General features: G+C 46.4%; 1 protein-coding gene across 1 annotated transcript in view; it reads left to right on the top strand.

Annotated features, from left to right (window-relative positions):
* Nucleotides 1–25,922, top strand: part of GGI43DRAFT_433708 (non-ribosomal peptide synthetase) — a gene marked incomplete at both ends in the record, with an annotated part of 66,381 nt that extends 40,459 nt beyond the window's left edge. Inside the window, 3 exons of the mRNA XM_083209786.1 lie at nucleotides 31–9,411; nucleotides 9,520–18,102; nucleotides 18,220–25,922. Coding sequence (XP_083061295.1) covers nucleotides 31–9,411; nucleotides 9,520–18,102; nucleotides 18,220–25,922 — 25,667 coding nt within the window. The remainder of the gene's footprint in view (nucleotides 1–30; nucleotides 9,412–9,519; nucleotides 18,103–18,219) is intronic.
* Between the last annotated feature and the right edge of the window lie 57 nt (nucleotides 25,923–25,979).

Genomic DNA, 25,979 nt, shown 5'->3' on the forward strand with positions numbered 1-25,979 from the left:
ATAAGCTCGCTTATCATATCGTCAAAGCAGGCGTCAAGACCAATCACTTAATCCACGTCTGCTTCGAGAAATCGCTTTGGTTTTTCGTCTCTATTCTCGCAATTAATAAAGCTGGCGGAGCTTGGGTTCCTCTTGATCCCTCTCATCCTAAGCAACGTCTGCATCAAGTTGCCACCCAGACATCGGCCAGGCTGGCACTTTCTTCTCCTACTAACGCAGCTCTGTGTAGAGAGATTGTAGGAGATGTTATCGAAGTCAATTACAATCTTATCAATGTGCTTTCAAAGGCATATGATGGTGTTGATGGACCTGCCATAAATGTACCATCAAGTAATGCTGCTTATGTTCTTTTCACCTCTGGCAGCACAGGCACGCCCAAGGGTCTCGTAATGCAGCACCGTGCTGTTTGCACAAGCCAAACTGCTATCGCTCAAAGACTCTGTCTTACTCCTGATGTCAGAATCCTTCAGTTTGCCGCCTATGTTTTTGATTTATCTATCGGCGAGATTGTAGGACCACTCATTCAAGGAGCCTGTATCTGCGTGCCGTCAGAAGAAATGAGGTTCAATGGTCTAAGGGAATTTATCCAAGAAAAGCGTATTAACTGGGCGTACCTTACACCTTCGTTTGTTCGAACGCTTAAGCCTGAAGATATCCCTAGTATTGAGCTGCTACTTCTTGCTGGTGAAGCCGTTGGTAGAGATATTCTGAATATGTGGTTTGGCAAGGTACGCCTTATCAATGGCTGGGGGCCAGCTGAAACTTGTGTATTTTCTACCTTACACGAATGGACCTCTGTCAACGAGTCCCCTTTGACCGTTGGCAAGCCTGTTGGCGGATACTGCTGGATTGTTGACGCTGAAGACCCTAGTAAGCTAGCACCAATCGGCTGCTTGGGTGAAGTTGTTCTTCAAGGGCCTACCCTACTCCGTGAATACCTCGCCGATCCGCAAAGGAGCAAAGAGGCAATTATTACCTCATTGCCGGCGTGGGCGCCTAGGCAAGACTCTCAACCATGGAGTCGCTTTTATAAATCAGGAGACTTGTGTTTCTATAACCCCAATGGTACAATTGAATTTTCATCTCGCAAGGACACGCAAGTCAAAATTCGTGGTCTTCGTGTTGAACTGGGTGAAGTTGAACATCATGTTCGTGAATGCTTTGATGGTATTTGCCAAGTTGCGGTAGATGTATTGAAATCTGAAGCAGGGACTAACTTGGTTTCATATCTCTGCTTTAATGACGAATCTCAGCCTGGCTCAGCGGAACTCAAAGCCAGTGATATTTATCTACCCCTTGATGCTGATATTCAGCCTCGCATTATTGCTATGGTTGGTCAACTAAGTGTGGCTCTTCCTCGATATATGATACCTACGCTGTTTATTCCTTGCAAGTTTATGCCTGTCATCACCTCTACCAAGTTAGACAGGAAGACACTGAAGGCAATGACAGCCTCGCTTAACCGAGATCAATTAGCACAGTATTCACTTATGAATAGCGAGAAACGTGTCCCCGAGAGTGAAATGGAATCATGCCTCCAAGCTATCTGGGCTGAAATTCTTAATCTTCCTGTTGAGTCCATCGGCCGCGATGATAGCTTCCTCCAGATTGGTGGAGATTCTATCACTGCAATCCACCTGGTGTCAAAGGCCCGTGAATCTGGCATATCGATTCTCGTCAAAGACGTATTCAGCGACTCTCGTCTACTCGCGGTGGCTTCCAAAGCGGTCTTTTATGACGCAATTCAGCAGCAACAGGAGGCGGTCGCACCTTTCAGCCTCCTAAATGAGCAAATCCAAGCTCTAGTACTCGGCGATGACATTCGGAAATCATGTGGCCTTGCCGACAACCAAACTATTGAAGATGCTTACCCTTGCACTTCGCTACAAGAGGGCCTTATGGCATTAACTGTGAAGCAACCTGGGTCTTATGTTGCCACGTATGTTTACAAGCTTGCTCCTTTCGTCGACGTAGAACGCTTAAAAGCTGCATGGAGCCGCACTGTTGAATTGTGCGGTAATATGCGTACGAGAATTCTCCTGTTGAACGGTACACCGATCCAGATACTACTCAAGGAAGATAGTCAGTGGCTGTCTATGGAGAATGAAACGCTAGCCTCAGCCACCAATTCCTCGCGAGATTTACTCATGGGTTATGGAACTCCTCTTTGTTGGTATGGCGTTCTTGAGGAAAATAACGACAGATATTTTGTATGGTCAGCTCATCACTCCATCTACGACGGATGGGTAATGCGTATCCTGCTGACAACTTTATACGCTGCCTACCATGGCGCTGAGGTTACAACGCCACGGCCATTTTCCAGCTTCATCAAGTATAACATGGAGCTGGATAATGCTACCTCTGCTAATTTCTGGCGCGAGAAACTATCTGGCTCTAAGAGGGCTACTTTCCCAGCTCGTCAGTCCCCTAATAGCTCACAATCATCAACGCAAGTCTTCAAATCCACTCTTAAAATTGGACAGCCTGGCCAAAGTAGTATTACCAGAGCTTCCATTCTGAGGGCCGCTTGGGCCATAGTCCTTGCTCGCTATTGTGACACTGGAGACGTGAGCTTTGGAACGACTGTCTCAGGACGCCTTGCTCCTGTGGCTGGTCTCGAAACTATGCCAGGTCCGATGATTGCGACAGTTCCTATTCGTATTCGTATGGATCATGCTGTTACGAAGTCTCAGTTCCTAGCTGAGGTTCAGAATCAAGCCCATGAGATGGTCCCCTATGAACAGTTCGGTCTTCAAAACATCTCGAAGCTCAGCCAAGATGCCAAGGACACCTGTGATTTTTCGAGTCTGCTCGTTATCCAGCCTCCCGCACAGAACCTCTCAGAGGACGAGCTCGAGGGCAGCATCTTAGTCTATGGCAATGAAGAGCAGAACCAAACGGAAGATGCTATGCGGAACTACTTCAACTATCCCCTTGTGATCATCATGAACACCTTTAATGATCACATTCTGCAGCGCTTTTTCTTTAATTCTGATATCCTGACGAAGGATCGTGTCTCTGCTTTATCACAGCATATTAGCCACGTTGTAGAGCAGCTATTAGATAACAGCGATGGTATCATGGATAATATTGATCTTATTGGTGAATGGGATGTCCAGCACGCTCTAGAGTCTACTCGACTTAGGCCATCCACTGAAGCCTGTACGCACTGGCTTATCCAGGAGCGTATCAAAGCACAGCCTAATGATCTCGCAATTTCTTCCTGGGACGGAAATCTCACCTACGCCGAGCTAGGTACTCTTGCAAGTCGTCTAGCATGGAAGCTTCAAGACCTTGGAGTTGGGCCTGAATCTCTCATTCCACTGTGCTTCCCAAAATCTGCATGGGCCGTTGTGGCGATGCTCGCCGTGGAAATGGCCGGGGGTGCTTTTGTTCCTCTTGATCCTAACGCACCGGCTGCCCGTCTTCAAGGCCTTATTGAAGATACAAAGTCAACTTTGGCGGTTGCAAGCCCGTCATGTCAAGATGTCCTTCGTGATGTTGGTATCGATGTATTCGTTGTCGACGAGGCTCTATTACTTGAGCTTTCCGACCCAGTAGTAGCGGTTACATCCTCAGTACAACCGGATAATGCAAGTGTCGTCCTCTTCACATCGGGATCGACTGGCAAGCCTAAGGGTATGGTGATTCAGCATAATAGCTTATGTTCATCTGGAAACGCTTACGGCACGGATCTTAATATCGGACTGGGCACGCGAGTATTCCAATTTTCTGCTTATACATTCGATGTCGGTGTGCTTGACTGCCTCGTTTCTCTGATGCGAGGCGCAACTATTTGCATTCCATCGGACCATGCACGCCTCAATGACTTGGCCGGCGCTATGAATGCAGCAAAGGCTAACTGGGTGTTCCTTACACCTACTGTTGCAGATCTTCTTTCGCCAACTGACGTCCCATATCTCAAGGTTCTCTGCTTGGGTGGTGAAGCTATTAGTAAGAAATGTGCAGAGCGCTGGATTAATCACACTGAAGTACACGGTTTATATGGTCCTGCCGAAGCATCTATATGTGCCTGGAACCCTACCGTCGGTAGATCTGGCCTCTCCACTAATATCGGAAGACCTACATCCTCAGCTTTCTGGGTAGTAGAGCCTGATAACAATAAGCGGCTTGTTCCTGTAGGATGCATTGGAGAGCTTCTTATTGAAGGCCCTATGCTTGCTCGAGGATATATAAATGTTAGCGCAGAGGTTGCTTCGAACTGGGTGGAAAATGTGGACTGGCTTCCGGGTACTGATATTAAGAGGGTCTATAAGACCGGTGATTTGGTTCGCCGTAATGCTGACGGCACTTTCGACTTTATGGGTCGAAAAGACACACAAGTTAAGCTCCATGGTCAGCGCGTTGAACTGGGTGAGATTGAGATTCGCATCCATGAATTTCTCCCAGGGGATATGGCTGCCATAGTGGCCATTATTAAGGATGAGCATGAACACGACAGTTTACTTGCGTTCCTTTGGTACACTAAAGGTGTCGCTGCCTCTAGATCTACTGCCTGTTTGATGGAGACTATCAATGATGAAGCTCGCGCCGTAATTTCTCAACTTGACTCTTCTTTGGGTCTGGTTCTGCCATCATATATGATCCCATCATCTTATCTCGTTTTTGAGGGTAAGCCTGAGCAGACTGTGAATGGCAAGGTCAACCGTCGTGTACTACTTGCTCACGCTCAGAATTTATCGACTCAAGATCGTTTGCGCTTTGCGCCCAAGATTGGCAAGAATGAACCACCAACAACACCCATGGAATTCAAGCTGAGAGATCTTTGGGCTCAAGTTTTACATATTGATGTCCAATCTATCGGTAAGAATGATAGCTTTTTGCGCATTGGCGGTGATTCCATTACTGCTATTCAACTGGTGTCTCTGGCTCAGCAGAATAACATTGGTCTCACGGTGGCTACTATCTTTAACGATCCTCGTTTATCTCAAATGGCTAAGGCTGCTAATGTTGATGAGATTATGCCTTCTTATGAGACCAAGCCTTTCAGCATTATTCCTGCCTCTAGTATAGATGCTGTTCTTAACGAAGTGCGATCTCAGTGCGGTCTCTCTGACTCTGCGATTATTGAGGATGCCTATCCATGCACACGCCTTCAGGAAGGCTTGATGGTACTAGCAGTCAAGCAGCCAGGGTCATATGTTGCCAAACATGTATATCGTCTTGCCACTTGGATCGATATAGAACGCTTTAGACGTGCTTGGGATCTAACTGTGGAGGCTTGTGCAGCCCTTAGAACGCGATTTGTTCTTGTTGATGGTAACGTTTTCCAGGCTGTTATTAAAGATTCAGTTCACTGGCAGTCGTCATCCAATCTCCGATCTTTCGTTATGTCTACAGAAAATTCTCTTATGGGCTACGGTTCTCCGCTTTGTCGATATGCGATTATTGAGCAAAGCGGCGAAAAATATTTTGCTTGGAACATCCATCACACCATTTTCGATGGATGGACTTTACCATTAATCATGAGTACCCTCCATGCCTTCTACCGCGGCACTGAGATCCCGTCACTCCTCCCATATTCTGGCTTTGTGAAATACCTCGCAGATATGGATCATGTCGCTGCAAGCAACTACTGGATTCAGCAATTAGATGGTTCTAAAAGGGCGGTATTTCCCCTTAGGAATGAAGCAGCCAAGGCCAAGAGGTCAGAGAAGTCAACTCGCGTCCTGCATAGTACCATTCAATTCCCTCGGTCTACTAGCATTTCAGTTACCAAAGCTTCAATCCTTCGAGCAGCATGGGCTATTGTGCTTGCACGATATAATGACCCCAATGATGTTTGCTTTGGGACAACAGTTTCTGGCCGCCACGCCCCTGTTCCTGGCCTCGAGCGAATGCCTGGTCTTGTAGTCGCGACCGTTCCCGTTCGCGTGAAATTTGACCATAATCAGTCTCTAAGCATCTTTTTGGAAGATATTCAATCGCAAGCCACTGAAATGGTTGCTTATGAACAATTTGGCATCCAGAATATTTCCAAGCTGAATGCCCAAGCCAAGGAGGCCTGTGACTTCACTAGTTTGTTAGTTGTACAGCCTATTCAACACATCACTTCAACTGGAAATGGGGAAGAAGAGGCTCTGCTAAGTCCTACATCAACTGAGGATGTTCATGCTGATGAAATGCTGGAAAATTATTTCAATTATCCTTTGGTTCTACAGTGCCACCTATTTGACGATTATGTCAGCCTTGTTCTTATTTATGACGCTGACCTTATTGCTGAGTACCAGCTTGTTAGTCTCTCTCATCAATTTGAACATGTTGTTGCTCAATTACTTGGTCATGACGATAGCTCTTTATCCACAATCTCACTAACAAGCGAATGGGACGTCAATTTCGCGCGTGTGTCAAACCAGGATGAGCCCGCTGTTGTCGAAGACTGTATTCACAACATGATCGAGCGGCAAGCTCTGCTTAATCCAGATGCCCTAGCTGTCAAAGCTTGGGATGCTGATTTCACTTACGCTGAATTAGACCGTGTTGCAAATAGATTGGCAAACTACCTGATCCAATCCATGGGTGTCAAAGTGGGTGACCTTGTTCACGTATGCTTTGAGAAATCCGCTTGGCATGTAGTCTCGATTCTGGCAATCAACAAAGCTGGCGCAGCCTGGATACCACTTGATCCGTCACATCCTACCGAACGCCACCAACAGGTGGTTGGTCAAACTGGCTCCTCATTAGCTCTTACTTCAGCAGCTAATGCTTCAAAGTGTGCTAAATTAGTTGCCAACGTCCTGGAAGTAACAGGAGATCTTGACGTCAGGCTAGTCTCCGATCTACAGTTTAATGACAACAGCCCGGCTACTAATGTTGATTCCAAAGATGCTGCTTATATCCTTTTCACATCTGGATCTACTGGTGTCCCCAAAGGTGTCGTCATGGAACATGGATCCCTCTGCAGTAGTCAAACCTCTATCAGTAAGAGGCTTGGTTATGCGCCTGGCATTAGGATGCTCCAATTCTCATCTTTTGTTTTTGACGCATGCATTGGAGAAATAATCGCTCCATTAATTTCGGGTGCTTGTGTATGTATCCCATCTTGGGAGACTCAAATGAGCTCTCTTACAACCTATATTTGTGAGGCGAGAGTCAATTGGGCAATGTTAACTCCTTCTTTTGCTCGTACCATTGATCCCCAAGAAGTCCCCTGTTTAGAGCTTCTAATTCTTATTGGCGAAGCTGTTAGCCGCGATGTCTTTGAGCTATGGTTTGGTAAGCTTCGTCTCTTCAATGGATGGGGCCCAACTGAAACCTGCGTCTTTGGCGCATTGCATGAGTGGAAGTCTATTGATGAATCCCAGTTAACAATTGGTCGACCAGTTGGTGGCTACTGTTGGCTTGTTGACCCTGATGATTCTCAGAAGTTAGCTCCTATAGGGACTTTTGGTGAGGTCGTTATTCAGGGACCTAATTTATTCCGCGAGTATCTCTCCGATAAGGAGAAGACTGCCTCTTCAACTGTTGCTCCCCTACCTATATGGGCACCAAACCGCCACTCTCGTCACTGGAATCGATTCTACAAGACCGGCGATTTGGCTATGTACAACTCAGACGGAACTATTCAGTATCACAGCCGCAAGGACACACAGGTCAAGATCCGTGGTCTTCGAGTGGAACTGGGCGAAATTGAGTACCATGTTCTTCAAAGCCTCGACGGCGTCCAGCAGGTCGCTGTTGATGTATATAAAACCGAGGCTGGTGCCAATCTTATTTCCTTTGTTTGCTTCAAAAAGACAACCCTTCCTGCCAGCACTACTGGTAATATCACCAGCACAGATATCATCTTGCCACTTACAGCTGGACTGAAAAATAGTATCAATAACCTACAAGGCCGCCTTAATACTATCCTGCCTGGTTATATGGTTCCCACGCTGTTTATTCCTTGCAATGCTATGCCACTTATAACTTCCGGCAAACTTGACAGAAAGCTTTTACTGAACATCACCGCTTCTCTAACCAAAGAGCAGCTTGAGAAATATGCTCTAATTGACGGCGATAAGAGGCAACCAGAAACTGAAATGGAATTCCGCCTGCAAGAACTTTGGGCTGATCTACTTAATGTGCCTGCCGTTTCTATTGGCCGCGATGATAGCTTTTTGCGAATTGGTGGTGACTCCATAGCTGCAATTAGACTTATTGCCAAGGCTCGCGATCACGGTATTTCCCTCAACATAAATGATATATTTGATGATTCGCGACTTATTGCTGTTGCGGCTAAAGCTACCAATGTAGAAGGTGAAATAGAAGAGATGGCGGCCATTGAGCCATTTGCTCTTCTTGATCAGAACTGTCAATCCATGATTTTCAGTAGTTTCTCCGGGCTTCAACTGCCAACAGACATGGAAATCGAAGATGCCTTCCCCTGTTCTAAGCTTCAGGAAGGTTTGATGGCTTTGGCGGTAAAGCAACCCGGATCCTATATTGCTAAATACCATTACCGCTTGCCAGCACACGTCGATGTTCTTAGATTCAAACGCGCCTGGGAACGAACCGTTGAGCTCTGTGCCAATATGCGTACTCGCATAATTAGCGTTGGCGGCATGACGATCCAAACAATCATTAAGAATGATGTAGTTTGGGAAAATACCCAAGGGATGACTCTCATGTCTTATCTTCGCGTCCCTCAAATGACAGAAATGAGCTATGGTTCTCGCCTTTGTCGCTACGCCCTAATAGAAGAAGATGGCCAGGATGTCCAATTTGTGTGGAGCATTCATCACGCAGTATTCGATGGCTGGACAACGCCTATTATTCTGAGTGTTCTCCACAGCGCCTATAGAGGCATCGAAAAGCCCAAGATTGAGAACTATGCCAGATTTATCAAGTATACGATGGGCATCAACAACCAGGAGGCTAGTGAGTACTGGATGAAGGAGCTCCATGATGTCAAGAAAGCTACTTTCCCCTCGTCTGTCTCCATTGAGGCAGCTGATAAGGGTGAAGTTACACGCTTCATGGAAACTCGAATTGATCTGCCACGCAATAGCACGGGCGTCACTAAAGCCACTATGCTTCGCGCAGCGTGGGCGGTGGTTCTCGCGCGTTACTGTGATACTGATGATGTTTGCTTTGGTACAACAATCTCGGGTAGACAGGCCCCCGTTCCTGGGCTGATGGAGATGCCTGGCCCAGTTATCGCCACTGTGCCAATTCGAGTCCGTTTAGACCGACAAAAGTCCGTGGACATGTTCCTTCAAGATATTCAAGATCAAGCTACTCAGATGGTCCCCTATGAACAATACGGTCTTCAAAATATAGGCAAATTAAGTTCTGATGCTAAAGATGCTTGTAACTTTTCATCGCTTCTTGTCATTCAGCCACTGCAAACGTTAGTTTACGACGATGATGATAACGAAGAAACCTTATTGGCTTCATCTGACCTCGCTGGTGAGACTAAAGAGGAATCAATGCAAAATTATTTCTCTTATCCACTAGTTATTCAAGGGCATTTGCATGATGATTTTATCAATCTTGTATTGATTTATAATTCTTTAGCTTTACCAGAAGCGCAGCTTCTAGCGCTTTCACAGCAGTTCGAAAATGCTGTTAAGCAGCTTGCCTCCCAACCTCAGTTAAGCCTCGAGTCTCTATCTATTACCTCGGACTGGGACGTCGAACAATCTCTCAAATATAACCCTGAAGTTCCTACAATTGTCGACTCATGTGTCCATCAACTTATCGAAGCGCAAGCCAATATCCGCCCCAACGCTATCGCAATCAACGCATGGGATGCCAAATTTTCTTATGCTGAGTTTAACCGCACTGCTAATCGCCTCGCCAGTCATCTTGTAGCTGTTTATAACCTCAGTGTGGGCGACTTAGTTCATGTGTGCTTCGAAAAATCAGCATGGTTTTTCGTCTCGATCCTGGCAATTAATAAAGCTGGTGCTGCCTGGGTTCCTCTAGATCCCTCTCATCCAGAACAGCGACTTCGGCAAGTCGTATCTCAAACTTGTGCCAAGATCGCACTGGCTTCACCTGACAATAGCACTTTATGTGCCGGCTTAGTTGAATCTGTTATAACTGTCAACTCAGAGCTTGATCTGCAACTCTCCAAGGTTGAAGAGTATAACCAGAATGGACCAGTAACTACTGTGTCTCCGGATAGTGCTGTTTATGTGTTGTTTACTTCTGGATCAACTGGGACACCAAAAGGTCTAGTTATGCAGCACAGATCTGTGTGCACATCCCAAACCGCCATCGTGAAGAGGCTTGGCCTAAGTCCAGATGTGCGCATGTTGCAATTTGCCGCTTTTGTGTTTGATCTTTCCATTGGTGAGATTATTGCACCGTTAATTACTGGCGCCTGTTTGTGTATACCATCAGAATACACAAGAATGAATAATCTTACAGAGTTTATCCGGGAAATGAATATCAATTGGGCCTTCTTTACGCCTTCATTTATCCGTACGCTCAGCCCATCGGAGGTTCCAAGCCTTGAACTTATTCTACTAGCGGGAGAGGCTGTTCCTCGAGATATTCTTACCACTTGGTTCGGTAAAGTCCGCCTAATCAACGGATGGGGACCAGCTGAGACCTGTGTATTCTCAACTCTTCATGAGTGGCAGTCAATTAACGAATCACCTCTCACGATTGGTAAACCCGTCGGTGGCTTCTGTTGGATTGTTGAACCAGAACATCCTGATCGCTTAGCCCCCGTTGGAACACTTGGAGAGGTTGTCATTCAAGGCCCAACCTTATTGCGAGAGTATCTTGCAGATCCTGAACGAACTCGAGCTTCCATTATGGATAATCTGCCTCAGTGGGCTCTTCGTTCACGTCCTGATTCCAGACACTGGAACAAATTTTACAAGTCTGGAGATCTCTGTTACTATAACCAAGATGGTACAATCGAATTCTCTACCCGTAAAGACACCCAAATCAAGATACGCGGTTTGCGTGTGGAATTAGGAGAAGTTCAGCATCACGTCCAACAAGCACTTGCTCGAGCACGACAAGTTGCTATTGACGTATACAAAGGTGAAAATGGCACGAACCTCATCGCATATTTTTGTCTCAGCGATGAGACTCAAACAGCAAATATTAACAGTAACCTTTCTGCTCAGCTATTTCTACCTCTTGATGAAGATTTACAGTCCGATTTAGCAGCTGCTATCAGCCAAATCAGGATTTCTCTGCCGCGCTATATGATCCCCACAATGTTCATCCTTTGCAGTTATATGCCATTCATTACCTCGACCAAGCTTGATCGCAATAAACTAAAAGAGCTCACTAGCTGCCTAAATACGGATCAAATTGCGCAATATTCTCTCCTTAGTAGCAAGAAGCGCTCGCCAGAAACTCCGATGGAGGTTTTCCTACAGAAACTTTGGTCCGAGTTGCTTGGAATTTCTATTCAGTCTATTGGTCGTGGCGATAGCTTCCTGGGTCTGGGCGGCGATTCCATCACTGCTATTCATATGGTTAACGCGGCTCGCGAGTCGGGCATTACCCTTACTGTCAAAGAAATCTTTGACGACCCTCGCCTATCCGCTGTTGCTAGCAAAGCTCGTGATTCCGGAAAAGATGAAAAATCTTCTGCCTTTGATGCCTCCCCATTCAGCATGCTTGATACTTCCATACACCAACTGGCTCTTAGTGACGACGTTCGAAACCTCTGCAATTTGGCCGCTAACGAGGAAGTTGAGGATGCCTATCCTACAACTATGCTCCAGGAGGGAATCATGGCTCTTTCTGTAAAAGACCCGGGTTCATATATTGCCAAATACGCTTATCGATTCTCAGGCGGCGTTGACATTGGTCGCTTCAAAGCAGCCTGGGAACACACTGTTGCTTTGTGCCCCACTATGCGCACGAGGATCGTTTTACTCGATGGCAAATGCATTCAAATAGTTATTAAAGAGGACGCCATCAGGTGGTCTCAGGATCATATAAATGTACGAGCCGCTAGGCAAGCCATCCAGGGTATTGAAATGACCTATGGCTCTCGCCTTTCACAGTCAGCTTTAGTAAGCGACGATAGTGGAACCAATTACTTCCTCTGGACAGTGCATCACGCCGTTCATGATGGCTGGTCCGTTCGTCTCATCATGACCACTCTCCAAAACGCGTATTACAATTCCGAATTGCCCACCCTGAAGCCATATTCTGCTTTTATCAACTATGTTACCAGCATAAATAATGAAGGTACAATTAATTACTGGACCCAGCAGCTCCAAGGCGCCAGCAAGGCATCTTATCCTCCTGATGCGTCTGCCTCTATATCAGAAGGTGCCATACGAATAAGCACCAAGACCATCCAAGTTCCCGCTTCAGCTGACCCTGCTATAACAAAGGCTACTATTATCCGGGCTACTTGGGCGATTCTACTCGCTCGCTACTGCGATACTGACGATATAACTTTTGGCACATCAATTTCTGGAAGACAGGCTCCAGTTTCGGGTCTTATGGATATGGCGGGTCCTGTAATCGCAACCGTTCCCGTCCGTGTACGCCTAGATCGGAAACAAACTGTTGGAAAATATCTCCAAAGTATCCAAAACCAAGCTCATGAGATGGTTCCATACGAGCAATATGGCTTATCAAATATTGGAAAGATTAATGCCGATTTCAAGGAAGCGTGTGATTTTACGAGCTTGTTAGTTGTGCAGCCCCGAACACATCTAGACTCACGCAACAAGTCTATGTCTGCTGAGACTGAAGTTTCATCAAGCACTCTACTCCTGCCCACTGGTATTGAAGGCAGTTCTGCTGAAGATTTAATGCAGGGATATTTCTCCTATCCTCTTGTTATACAGGGCCATCTTTTCAGCGATTCAATCGAGCTATTTATCACATATGATTCTTCTGTGCTCTCGGAGTTCGCTATTGAGGCTATAGGTCATCAATTCAGCCATGTGGCTTCTCAGCTCTTCATGAGTGAAAATCTTACCCTGGGAGACCTGACGGTTGCTTCTGACTGGGACCTTCTACGTGCCACTGAGTTCAACCAAGAGATCCCCGAATTGATGGACATCTGCGTCCATCATCTCATTGAAGCGCGTGCTAAAGAAGCTCCTGGAGCTCTAGCCATCTGGGCATGGGACGGTGAATTGACTTATGGACAGCTTAACGAGTTGGCCAATATTCTAGCTCATCATCTGATTATTGACTATGGTGTCCAAATTGAAGACCTTGTCCATGTCTGCTTCGAAAAATCAGTTTGGTACTGGGTATCTGTTCTTGCTATTAATAAAGCTGGCGCGGCATGGGTTCCTCTCGATCCATCTCATCCTGAGCAACGTATTCGTCAAGTCATCTCGCGAACCCGTTCAAAGTTGGCGCTCGTATCTGATACGACGAGACATGTGGCCGCTGATATAATAGATCAAGTGATCGAAGTCTCTCCGTCTTTATTTGAACACCTTGATTCCCACCTTGGTGTAGAAGAGCCACAGGTGCCAGTCTTGTCTCGCAATGCCATCTACGTGATATTTACTTCCGGCTCCACTGGCATACCTAAGGGTGTGGTTCAGACACATGGCAGCGTTGCATCCAGTCTGACTGATCTCAGAAAGAGGTTGGGTACAGATTCAAAAAGCCGTACCCTCCAATTCTCTTCGTACGTGTTTGATATGTCCATTGGCGAAGCAATTGTGAATCTTATTTCTGGTGCTTGTATCTTCATTCCCTCTGAAGACACTAGAATGAATGGCCTGAAGGAATTCATCAATGAACATAAAATAAACGCTCTCTGGCTAACGCCATCTTTTGTGCGGACTATTGTTCCAGAACAGGTTCCTTCGGTCGATTTCATGATAGTGGGTGGTGAAGCTGTTCCTCGCGACGTCCTTACCACGTGGGGTGAAAAGGTTCGTCTATTTAATGGCTGGGGTCCCAGTGAGACTTGCGTTGTGAGCTCTTTGCATAAGATTACATCTATCAATGACTCTTCTTTAACCATTGGTCGCCCTATGGGAGGTCATTGTTGGATTGTAGAACCTGAAAACCCTTATAGGCTCGCTCCTATTGGTACAATCGGTGAAATTGTTGTTCAAGGTCCAGGAATCTTCCGGGAATATATTGACGACGTTGAGCGTACTGAAGCCTCCTTAATATATGATCTACCTGCTTGGGCCCCTCGCCGCGATGAGCCTCGCTGGTCTCGTTTCTATAAATCTGGAGATCTGGCTTCGTATAATCCTGACGGTACTATTGAGTTTTATAGCAGGAAAGATACTCAAGTTAAGATTCGTGGCCTTCGAGTGGAATTAGGAGATATTGAGTACCACGTTCGTAGTAACCTTGAATGCGCTCATCAAGTTGCAATTGATGTTTTCAAGACCGATGCCGGCACAAGGCTGGTTGTTTATTTCTGTCTCTCGGATGAAAAGCCCACTGTCAGCAGCTTTCAATCAGATGAGGACATCTTCCTCCCCATATCCGAAGAGCTTGGAAAACACCTTGCTGATATGGTTAGTCAGCTCAGTGTTTCGCTGCCTCGCTACATGGTGCCTTCACTTTTTGTTCCTTGCCGCTACATGCCCGTCGTCACTTCTGGTAAGCTCGATAGGAATAAGTTAAAGAAGCTTATTTCTGAACTCAGCCAAGAAGATTATGATGCTTATTCTTTACGCGATGGTATCAAACGTATGCCTGAGACTGAAATGGAGAGGCGCATGCAAGAGCTTTGGTCTGTCGTCTTACATATGCCGAAAGAAGACATTGGATGCGATGACAGCTTTTTACAAATTGGTGGTGATTCTATTGCTGCCATCCAGCTCGTTACCAATGCCCGTGAAGCCGGCATCTTAATCTCTGTTAAAGATGTATTCAACGATCCTCGCCTTTCGAAACTTGCCTTAGCCGCGAATATATCTAGCAGCAACGAAAGCTTATCAACCGTTGCTCCTTTCAGCCTGCTTGACGAGTCAATCACGAAAGCTGTAATTACAGATGCTGTTAAAGAACAGTGTAATCTCACCGGACTCGATCTACTTGACGATGCTTACCCCTGCACACAGCTTCAGCAAGGACTCATGGCTCTCGCAATTAAGCAACCTGGGTCTTATATTGCTAAACACGTGTATCAGTTGTCTTGCCATGTTGATGTCGGCAGATTTCGTGCTGCCTGGGAGCGTACTGTCAAGAGTTGCGCCAACCTCCGCACACGCCTGATTCTTGTCAAGGGAAAAATTATTCAGGCCATCCTTAGTGACGATATTGCTTGGGATGACACTACCGATGTCTCTCTTGAAGACTATTCCTGCGCTACGCTTCATACTAAAATGGGATACGCTCAGCGCCTATGTCGCTATGCCATCATTGAAGAAGAGAGTGGAAGCTATTTTACTTTAAATATTCACCATGCTGTTTTTGATGGTTGGTCTCTTCCCTTGATGATGGGTACACTATCTGCGGCCTATTACGAGCTTGAGTTACCCTCTCTGCAGCCTTATTCTGTATTTGTCAAGTATACAATGGAACTCGACCACAACTCTGCTTCAAAATACTGGAAAATACAGCTCCAGGATGCCAAACGCGCAAGCTTCCCTGCCCCCAGTGATGGACCCCGCTCTTCTCAGACACGCATCATGAATAAGACCATCGAGTTCCGCAACACCCACACGTCAATCACCAAGGCTTCGATTCTTCGCGGTGCCTGGGCTATCCTCCTCGCACGCTACTCAGATAGCGATGATGTATGCTTTGGTACAACGGTATCGGGTCGTCACGCCAATGTCGCCGGCCTTGAAGCTATGCCTGGACTTGTGGTGGCGACTGTCCCTGTTCGTATTCATCTTGATAAACAAAAGACTTTAATTAGCTTCCTTCAAGATATCCAGGCTCAAGCCTCTGACATGGTTGATTACGAGCAATTTGGTATTCAAAATATCTCTAAACTGGGCTTGGATGCTAAGGAGGCCTGCGACTTCACCTCTCTCTTGGCCATCCAGCCAGTTCAGCACATCAGCTCTGATAGCAGCAATGCTGGCAATCAGGATGCCCTCATTATTCCAGCTGCTTCTCCTCATGTTAAAGCCGAGGATACGCTACAAAACTACTTTTCTTATCCCTTGGTTATCCAGTGCCACCTCTTTGATGATCACGTTAACTTAGTTCTCGTTTATGACTCTAATGTCCTTGAGGATGCTCAACTAGGCGCACTGATGCATCAATTTGACCATGTGACCCAACAGCTCCTTGCTCAAAGTAACGAGCCACTGGGTGATCTCAGCGTTGCTGGTCCCTGGGATCTTCAGCAAGCTGTGCAGTTAAACAACAAGCGGCCCGAAATCGTCCGAAAATGCTTGCATGAATTGTTCGCTGAGCATGCCTCCCGAGATCCTACTCACGAAGCCATTTATTCGTCTGAGGGCAGTTTGACTTATGGTGAGCTGGATCATCTCTCTGATATCCTTGCTACATATCTCAGTTCTTTGAATATTGGCCCAGAAATAGTGGTACCGTACTGTTTTGAGAAATCTATGTGGGCTGTTGTTGCAATTTTAGCAATCCTCAAGACAGGAGCTGCATTTATGCCTCTTGATCCAACACACCCTATTAGCCGCCGCGAGGAACTAATCAAAGAAGTCAAAGCTCGAGTGCTTATCGCGTCTCCAACTGCTGCTACCTCGTGTGCGGGTATGGCCGATCACGTTGTTGAGCTATCATCGAGCGTGATGGCCAAACTTTCTGCTTCTGTTATCCCTAGTGCCCTTCCTAAAGTTGGACCAAGAAATACAGCCTATGTCCTGTTTACTTCGGGATCGACTGGTAAGCCTAAAGGCATTGTTATGCAACATGGCTCTTTCTGCTCTACCACGGTTGGATACGCTAAGGTTTATGAACTTGGACCATTATCAAGAGTTTTCCAATTCTCCAACTACATCTTTGACGGTAGCTTAGGTGAAATCTTTGGCCCATTATCCTCAGGTGGAACTATTTGTCTACCTAGTGAGGATGAGCGTCTTCAGAGCGCCCCTATTTTCATGTATACGGCCAAGGTGAACACGGCCATGCTGACTCCATCATTTGTGAGAACTTTTACGCCAGACCAAGTGCCCCATCTGAAAACTTTAGTTTTAGGTGGTGAAGCTCCATCTAAGAGTACTTTAGAAATGTGGGTGGACCGCGTAACTCTCTTCAATGGATACGGACCTGCCGAGGCCTGTAACTACGCGACGATACATAAATTTAAATCCAGTGCTGAATCACCTTATACTATTGGATCTAGCTTCAACGGAGCTTGCTGGATTGTGGAGACTGACAACTATAACAAGCTTACGCCTACAGGTTGTACAGGCGAGCTTGTTCTGCAAAGCGAAGCTCTTGCACGTGGTTATTTAAATGACAAGGCAAAAACAGACGAGTCTTTTATCACCGAAGTTGGATTCATTCCACCTTCTCTTTTGACTGGGTTGCATAGCTTCTACCTTACGGGAGATTTAGTCCGCTATAATTCTACTGGTGAATTAGAATATCTAGGTCGCAAGGACTCACAAGTCAAACTACGAGGTCAACGCCTTGAGTTAGGTGAAATCGAATATCACATTATTCGGATACTCAAGAACGCGGAATATGTCGTTGTTGATGTTATCCATAGAGACAATGGCGATTCACTTGCCGCATTTGTTTCGTTTACCGATGGCATAAATGTCAATTGGACGCCAGATGATTTGCCACTTAACTTGCTTGCTGCTGATGAGGCCATCAGGCCCACCCTTGATAAATTAAGAGAAAGTCTGAAATCTGTTCTTCCTGGCTACATGGTGCCGAGCATTATCTTACCCCTTCGATGCATGCCTTTCATAACATCGATGAAGCTTGACAAGAAACAGCTTCTTTCTCTTGCAAACAGCCTCTCTATTGAAGATATATCTACCTTCTCAGCCTCAAAAAGAGAAATGGTTGAGCCCACGTCTGAACTTGAATTGAAGCTTCGAGACTTGTGGGCTCAGGTGCTTGGAATCCAGGCCAGCGAGATTAGTCGCAATGACGCCTTCCTCGAGATCGGCGGTGACTCCATCACCGCAATCCATCTAGTCACTGCCGCACAAAAAGCCGGAATTAACATTACCGTTGCTAAAATCTTTTCAGATTCCCGACTATCTTCCCTGGCAGCTTCTGTGCAAGTTGGTTCGATTGCCAAGGCCTTACAAGCCAAGCCTTTTAGCATGCTACCCAATATCAGCATTGACGAGTTGACCAGCTTAGCTCAAAGCCAGTGTCATTTAGCTAACAATCTTACATTAGAAGATGCATATCCTTGCACAAGTTTACAAGAAGGTCTTATGGTTATTGCGATTAAACAGCCCGGATCTTACATCGCCAAGAATGTATACCAACTACCTCCCCATGTTGATATCGCTCGCTTTAAGACTTCTTGGGAGCGTTCTGTTGCAGCTTGCAGCAATCTACGCACTAGGATCATCTTAGTCAATAACAAAAACATTCAAATAGTTGTGAAAGATGATATCTCATGGGATTCTGGCTATGATAATAGCCTTGAGTCATATATCCGCGCGTCTCGGACCTTCGACATGAAGTATGGATCCCGACTTTGCCGATATGCTCTTATCCAAGACGAAGAGACCGGACACAAATTTTTCTCATTAAGCGTTCACCACACCATCTTTGACGGTTGGAGCTTGCCTCTTATTCTCGGCACTCTAAATGGCTTTTACAACAATACCGAGGTTCCAACCCTTCAGCCTTACGCTGGATTTGTCAAGTATACTCTTGACCTCGATGAGAAATCCGCCGTGAAATACTGGACTGAACAACTCTCTGGGGCTAAGAAATCTTCTTTCCCTGCCGCCAAAGATATTGTCGGCTCTGACACCACAAAACCTTCTTCCCAGTTCTTGAACAAGGCCATTGAATTCCCACACTCAACCATTTCAGGCATTACTAAAGCCACTGTTCTCAGGGCTGCATGGGCTCTTGTTCTTGCCCGTTATTCTGATACCGAAGATGTCTGTTTTGGCACGACCGTATCTGGCCGCCATGCTTCGATTCCAGGTCTTGAAGCCACCCCCGGGTTGGTCGTCGCTACTGTTCCTGTTCGGATGCGATTAAATCGACAGCAATTAATAGCCAAATTCCTTCAAGACGTACAAATCCAAGCTTCCAACATGGTTGAATATGAACAATTTGGACTTCAAAATATTTCTAAGATTGACCCCGAGTTCAAAGATGCCATTGACTTTAGCAGCTTGTTGGCTGTTCAGCCTATCCAGCATATTGGGTTAACAGATGGCAGCTCTGACGCATCTCTCTTAGTTCCCGCTGATTCTGAACTTCTCCACGCTGAGGAAATGCTTCAGAGCTATTATAACTACCCTCTGGTCGTTCAATGTCACATATATGATAATATGGTCAATTTAATGTTCATTTATGACCCGAGTGTATTGTCTGAGTACCAGCTTCAAGCTATTTCACAGCAGTACGATCATGTAGTACAGCAACTGTTGACACATGGCGAAGATACTCTTGGCAGCCTATCTATTGCTAGTGCTTGGGATCTTCAACAAGTTCTGAATTGGAATACCAAGACTCCAGAACTTATCGAAGCCTGTTTACATGATTTGATTTCCAATAGCGCTCAGCGGACTCCTAACCATGAAGCGATATACTCATCTGAGGGTAACATTACTTATGCTGCTTTCGATAGTCTAACGGATGTATTAGCCAGCCACCTTTGCGAGCTTGGTGTTGGTCCTGAGACAATTGTTCCTTATTGCTTCGAGAAATCTATGTGGGCAGTCGTCGCGATTGTTGGTATCCTTAAAGCGGGTGGTGTCTTTGTTCCTCTAGACCCGTCGCATCCAGCCAATCGTCGGAAAGCTCTTATTCAAGAAGTTGGTGCACAGATTATCATTGTATCGCCTGAGTCAGCTGCGTCTTGTTCTGGTATGGCTCATCATATTGTCGAGCTTTCGTCCGACGTTATGTCCCAGCTATCGATTCCTGGAAAGCATCTTATTGAGCCCAAACGACCTGGCCCAAGTAATGCAGCCTATGTAATATTTACATCTGGGTCCACTGGTAAGCCAAAGGGCATAGTAATGGAACACTCTGCTCTTACAACAAGTACTGTTGGTTATGGTCGCGTCTATAACCTTAGTCCGGCATCTCGTGTGTTCCAGTTCTCCAACTATATCTTTGATGGCAGTTTGGGTGAAATACTTGCTACATTGGCATTTGGCGGCACTGTCTGCATTCCTAACGAGTATGAACGTCTACAAGATGCACCAGGGTTCATTCGCAAGGCTCATGTCAATACTGCCATGTTAACGCCTTCCTTCGTCCGCACATTTACACCTGATCAAGTCCCGAGCCTCAAGACTTTAGTTCTTGGCGGTGAGCCAGCTGGTAAATATATCCTGGATACTTGGTGCGACCGTGTGAAACTTATCAATGGCTACGGACCTGCTGAAGCATGCAACTATGCAACGTGGCACACATTCTCATCTAGCAAAGACTCGCCACGCATTATTGGTAAGCCGTTCAACAGTACTTGTTGGATTGTGGAGCCCGAAAATCATCAGTTACTCGCTCCTATTGGCTGTGTTGGTGAACTCGCCATTCAGGGCCATGTGCTTGCTCGCGGATATATCAATGACTCGGAAAGAACCAAAAAATCTTTTGTTACAGAAATTTCGACTCTATCCACACAAGCTATTACAGGTCCTCATCGTTTCTACTTGACAGGTGATTTAGTAAGATACTGTGCGAACGGTTCATTGGAATACCTCGGCCGTAAAGATTCTCAAGTCAAGCTTCGTGGCCAGCGTATTGAACTCGGGGAGATTGAGTATAATATCCAGCGAGCGCTACCAGACATTGAATATGTGTCTGTTGACATCATTACAAAAGAATCAGGGCAGTCGCTCGTTGCTTTTGTCTCATTCTTGGGTACTTATGACGACAATGGTGTTACCAGTTTTTCTGATAACCTCATCCAACCAAGTGATGCCCTTCGCGCTGCGAATGTGACTCTACTGGATGATCTCAAAGCCGTTCTTCCTGGATTCATGATACCTAGTCTTATTCTGCCTATCAAAAAGATGCCTTTTATCACTTCCATGAAACTGAACAGAGGAAAGCTGCGAAGTCTCGCAAGTTCTTTGACATCTGAGGAGATTTTACTGTTTTCTCCTAGCAAGGAAGACAAGATTGAGCCAACAACCGATATGGAATTTAAGCTGCGCGATCTTTGGGCTCAAATTCTTCAAATTTCCCCTAAAGATATTGGCAAGAATGACAGCTTTTTACAAATTGGAGGAGATTCAATCTCGGCTATTCATTTGAGTTCACTAGCTCAAGAAAAGGGCATTTTAATCACCGTTGCTTCAATTTTCGCCAATCCTAGATTGTCCGCAGTTGCTCTCTCTGCTCGTCTAGGCGAGGTTAAGGATACTTACAGTACTGATCTTTTTGGCATGATCCTGCCTTCTGAACGTGATACTATCATCAGTGAGATTGAGAAGCAATGCAATCTGTCTGCGAATCAGTCAATTGAAGATGCCTATCCGACCACCAAGCTACAAGAAGGACTTATGTCGCTATCCGTCAAGCAACCCGGCTCGTATACTGGCAGATATGTGTATCGTATTCCTGAGCACGTCGAAATTGAGCGATTTAAAGCGGCTTGGGACAAGACTGTCGAAGTATGTCACAATCTCCGCACCTCTATTGTTCTTGTTGGCTATACAACCATTCAAGCCGTTATTAAAGACAATCTGGCGTCGTTATGGGAGCCAACTGCCGGTATTTCGTTAAAATCGTACATGCAAAATGCAATCCAGGCCTTTGATATGGGGTATGGCACACGCCTCTGCCGCTATGCTCTTATAGAAGATAGTGGCATTCGCTACTTCGCATGGCACATTCACCACTCAGTATATGACGGCTGGACTCTCCCGCTTATTTTGGGCACTTTGTATGCTTCGTACGCTGGTACCAACTTGCCTCCTTTGCAACCATTCGCTCGTTTCGTGAAATACACGACAAGCATTGACAAAAATGATGCTGCAGAGTACTGGAAACGTCAACTCTCGGCTGCCCAACGAGCTTCTTTCCCGAAGATCGGTCAACGCTCGGCCACATCTGACGGCAGTCCCGACATAACTCGGGTATTGAAAAAGTCCATCGAATTTCCACGCTCCCTGGACACCTCTATTACCAAGGCCACAGTTATTAGAGCCGCTTGGTCAATTGTTTTGGCTCAATACTGTGATGCCAATGACGTTTGCTTCGGCACTACCGTCTCTGGTCGTCATGCGCCTGTTCCTGGCTTGGAGTCTATGCCTGGCCCTATGCTTGCCACGGTTCCTGTCCGCGTTCGTCTGAATAAAGAACAGCCAATATCACGATTTCTACAAGATATCCAAATTCAAGCTTCAGAGATGGTCGCTTATGAACAATTCGGTCTCCAAAATATCGCTACATTGAGCCCAGAAGCCAGGCAGGCCTGTGACTTCTCCAGCTTACTCTCCATCCAGCCTGCTCAACAGCAGACTACAAATGAGAAAGACACAGAACATACCGATTCCATCTTATTACTCAGTGACTCTGAGAATGCTACCGAGGAGTCTATGCAAAATTTTGCAAACTACCCCTTGGTTCTTCAAATCACTATCCTGGATAGCCAAGTTGAGCTGTCTCTCATTTACAATTCTAGTGCTGTGACTGAATTCCAGGCAATCGCAATTTCCGAACAGTTTGGTCATGTTGCTAGACAATTACTTGCTCAAGATGAGACGCTGCTTGGTGATGTGGAGGTGGCCGGCTCTTGGGATCTCCAGAAGCAACTCGAGTGGAATAGCGAGATCTACGGCCCTGTGGACGCCACTCTTCACGATCTATTTTCAACGCAGGTCGCTCGTAGACCTAGCCACGAGGCTATTTACAGTCGTGAAAGAAGTATAACCTATAGCGAGCTTGAAAATCTGACAGCCCAGTTTGCCGCATACCTCTACAACCATGGTGTCCGATCTGGGGCCATTGTTCCCTTCTGCTTCGAGAAGTCCATATGGGCTATCGTCGTGATGCTGGGTATTCTCAAGGCTGGCGGTACTTTCCTTCCGTTGGATCCATCCCATCCGGTTAGCCGACGACAAGCTTTGATTGATGAAGTCGGCGCAAAGTTCATGATAGTAACACCAAAAACGGCACCTGACTGCCAGGGCATGGTCCAAAACACAATTGAACTTTCTCCATCTCTGATCGCTCAAATTTCTGCCAACAATATTACAGAGCAGCCTGTTTTACATTCTGATCCCAATAGTGCAGCGTATATCCTATTTACTTCCGGGACAACCGGTAAGCCAAAAGGCGTCATTATTACCCACGCAGGTGTCTCCGCAGCGCTCCTCAGACAGCGAGAGGCTCTCTCATATAACGACAACACACGAATGCTGCAATTTTCCAGCTATATATTTGATGGCTGTATCATTGAGATCTTTACTTCACTTGCCATGGGAGCTACGGTTTGCGTGCCCACAGATCATGAACGTTTGCACAATTCCGCCGCCTTCATTCGTGACGCTCGTGTCAGCCATGCACTACTCACGCCTACTTTCATTAAGACTTTGTCACCAGATCAAGTCCCTGGATTGAAATCTCTTTTTACCATGGGTGAAGCTCCCTCAAATGAGCTCATCGCGACATGGGCTGGCAAGGTCGACCTCCGCAATGTCTATGGTCCAGCAGAAGGCTGTGTTGCTTCTACCAGCCACACGTATTCGCCTTCAACTAATACTTCTATTACCAATATTGGTCGCAGTTTTACCCACGGCCTCTGGGTTGTCGACCCTGATGACCATAACCGCCTAACGCCGGTCAGCTGTGTGGGTGAGCTGTTGCTACAAGGCTCGTGTTTGGCTCGCGGCTATATCAACGAAGAAGAGAAGACTGCGCAAGCGTTTATTGGCGACGTTGAGTGGCTACCATCCGACACCAACGTTGGCGAGCGCCGCTTTTACAAGACTGGTGACTTGGTCTGCTACACTCCAGATGGCTCAATCGAATATGTTGGCCGAAAGGATACTCAAGTTAAGATCCGTGGCCAACGTATCGAGCTCGGGGAAATCGAGTACCAAATTAGACGCTCCAACGATACCGTTGAACACGCTGTTGTCGATATTGTTCGAAGAGATGGTCATGAGTCTCTCCTTGCCTTCATCTGTTTTACTTCGCACCAAGAAACTGAGAGTATCTCCAATGAGATTTATTTCACAGAGCTCACCAGCGAGCTGCGAGATATGTTCTCTCACGTTGCTACAAAACTTAGCTCTGTCCTGCCTGTCCACATGGTTCCGAAATACTTTATCCCTGTTGACCACATGCCGCATAATGCATCTGGTAAACTAGATCGGAAGCTGCTACTTGCGTCTGTTGCTAATTTTGCGACTGAAGAGCTTTCAAGCTATCTCGCCGACCATCGTCCGCCTTTCCGTGACTGCTCTACCGATGCTGAACTCTGGATCCGTAACCAGTGGGCGGCTACTCTGGACCTGCCTTCTGATACTATCGGCGTAGATGACAATTTCTATAGCCTCGGCGGTGATTCCATTCGCATTGTTACCATCTCCAAGGCTATCGCCAGCGAGTACGGCGTTTCTCTTGGCATGTCTCTTCTCAACTCAAAGCACACCACGGTTTCAAACATGGCAGAACACGTCCAAAACGAGCTCGACGGACAAGAGGGACAAGAAATAGGTCGCGTCGATATCATTGCCGAAATTTCGTCTCTTTCTCGTTCAATTATGGACACTGGTGCCCTCGATCTCGCTGCTAACCCTAAGACCGAGTTACCTGACCACGCCACCGTCTTCCTTACCGGTGCTACTGGATTCCTCGGTCAGGAAATTCTCAGACAGCTGATTTACAATAACAACATCGCTTCTGTCATCGCTTTAGTACGGTGCAAGTCTATTGACCACGGCCTGGATCGTATCCGCAACACTGCGAAGATTGCCGGCTGGTGGAGTGAAGGTTACGCGAACAAGATTGAAATATGGAGTGGCGACTTAAACAAGAAGAGTATGGATCTTACCAAAGCGCAGTGGGCACGCTTGGCTGGCCAATCTACTAACAATGTCGATGCTATAATTCACAATGGTGCCATTGTCAACTGGAATGCCGATTATAGCAAGATGCGTGCTGCTAATGTTGACTCTACTGTCGACCTTCTCAGAGCCGCTGTCAGCTCTCCTACATCGCCTAAATTCCTCTTCGTCTCTGGTGGTATCAGCACTGATCCCACTATGGATCGCACGATTATCGCGCAATACCTTGGCAACTCTAATGGCTACAGCCAGACCAAGTTTGTCTCCGAATGCATTATCCAAGAGGTTATCAACACTCTTCCCACAGACCAAAATCGCATTTCCACTCTCAAACCTGGCCGCATCATTGGGTCATCAGAAACTGGCGTGGCCAACGTGGACGATATGTTGTGGCGTCTTGTTTCTACTGCCGCTTCTCTCCACGTCCGTCCTTCAGAGCCAGAAGATAATTGGATCTCTGTCGTTGCTGTTAACACTGTAGCTACTTCAGTGCTCAATCAAATATATACCAAGGAGGGTATCACACCCTTCGTCAGCGTTCAAGGGGGTGTACCGGCGAAAGCTTTCTGGGATGTCGTCAACAAAGAGCTTGAAGTTCCCTGCGAGCCTATTCCCTTGGATGAATGGATTCACCTAGCCTTGGAGTCAATGAACCAGGTCGGTGAAAAACATCCTCTGTGGCCTGTGCAACACTTCCTCGGTGCTATCAGCACTCCTCGTTCCGCTCAGGATGCCGAAGTTGAGGATTCCGAGCTTCAGCAGCGGTATTTGGCTGTGAAGATGAGTATGCGATACCTCATTGAGATTGATTTCATCCAGTCGTCTACAGAAGGATTTTCTCAGCCTCGTCGCGCGGACACTTTCCAGCGTATTCACGGCTAGGGAGCCAATGGCTTTAACATTAGAGGGTTTGGGGCTTTTCAAACTTCTATCTTTTCT

This window comes from Trichoderma evansii (genome assembly GCF_050947405.1).
Source record: "Trichoderma evansii strain SZMC 28006 chromosome Unknown GGI43scaffold_8, whole genome shotgun sequence".
Classification (NCBI taxonomy): domain Eukaryota; kingdom Fungi; phylum Ascomycota; class Sordariomycetes; order Hypocreales; family Hypocreaceae; genus Trichoderma; species Trichoderma evansii.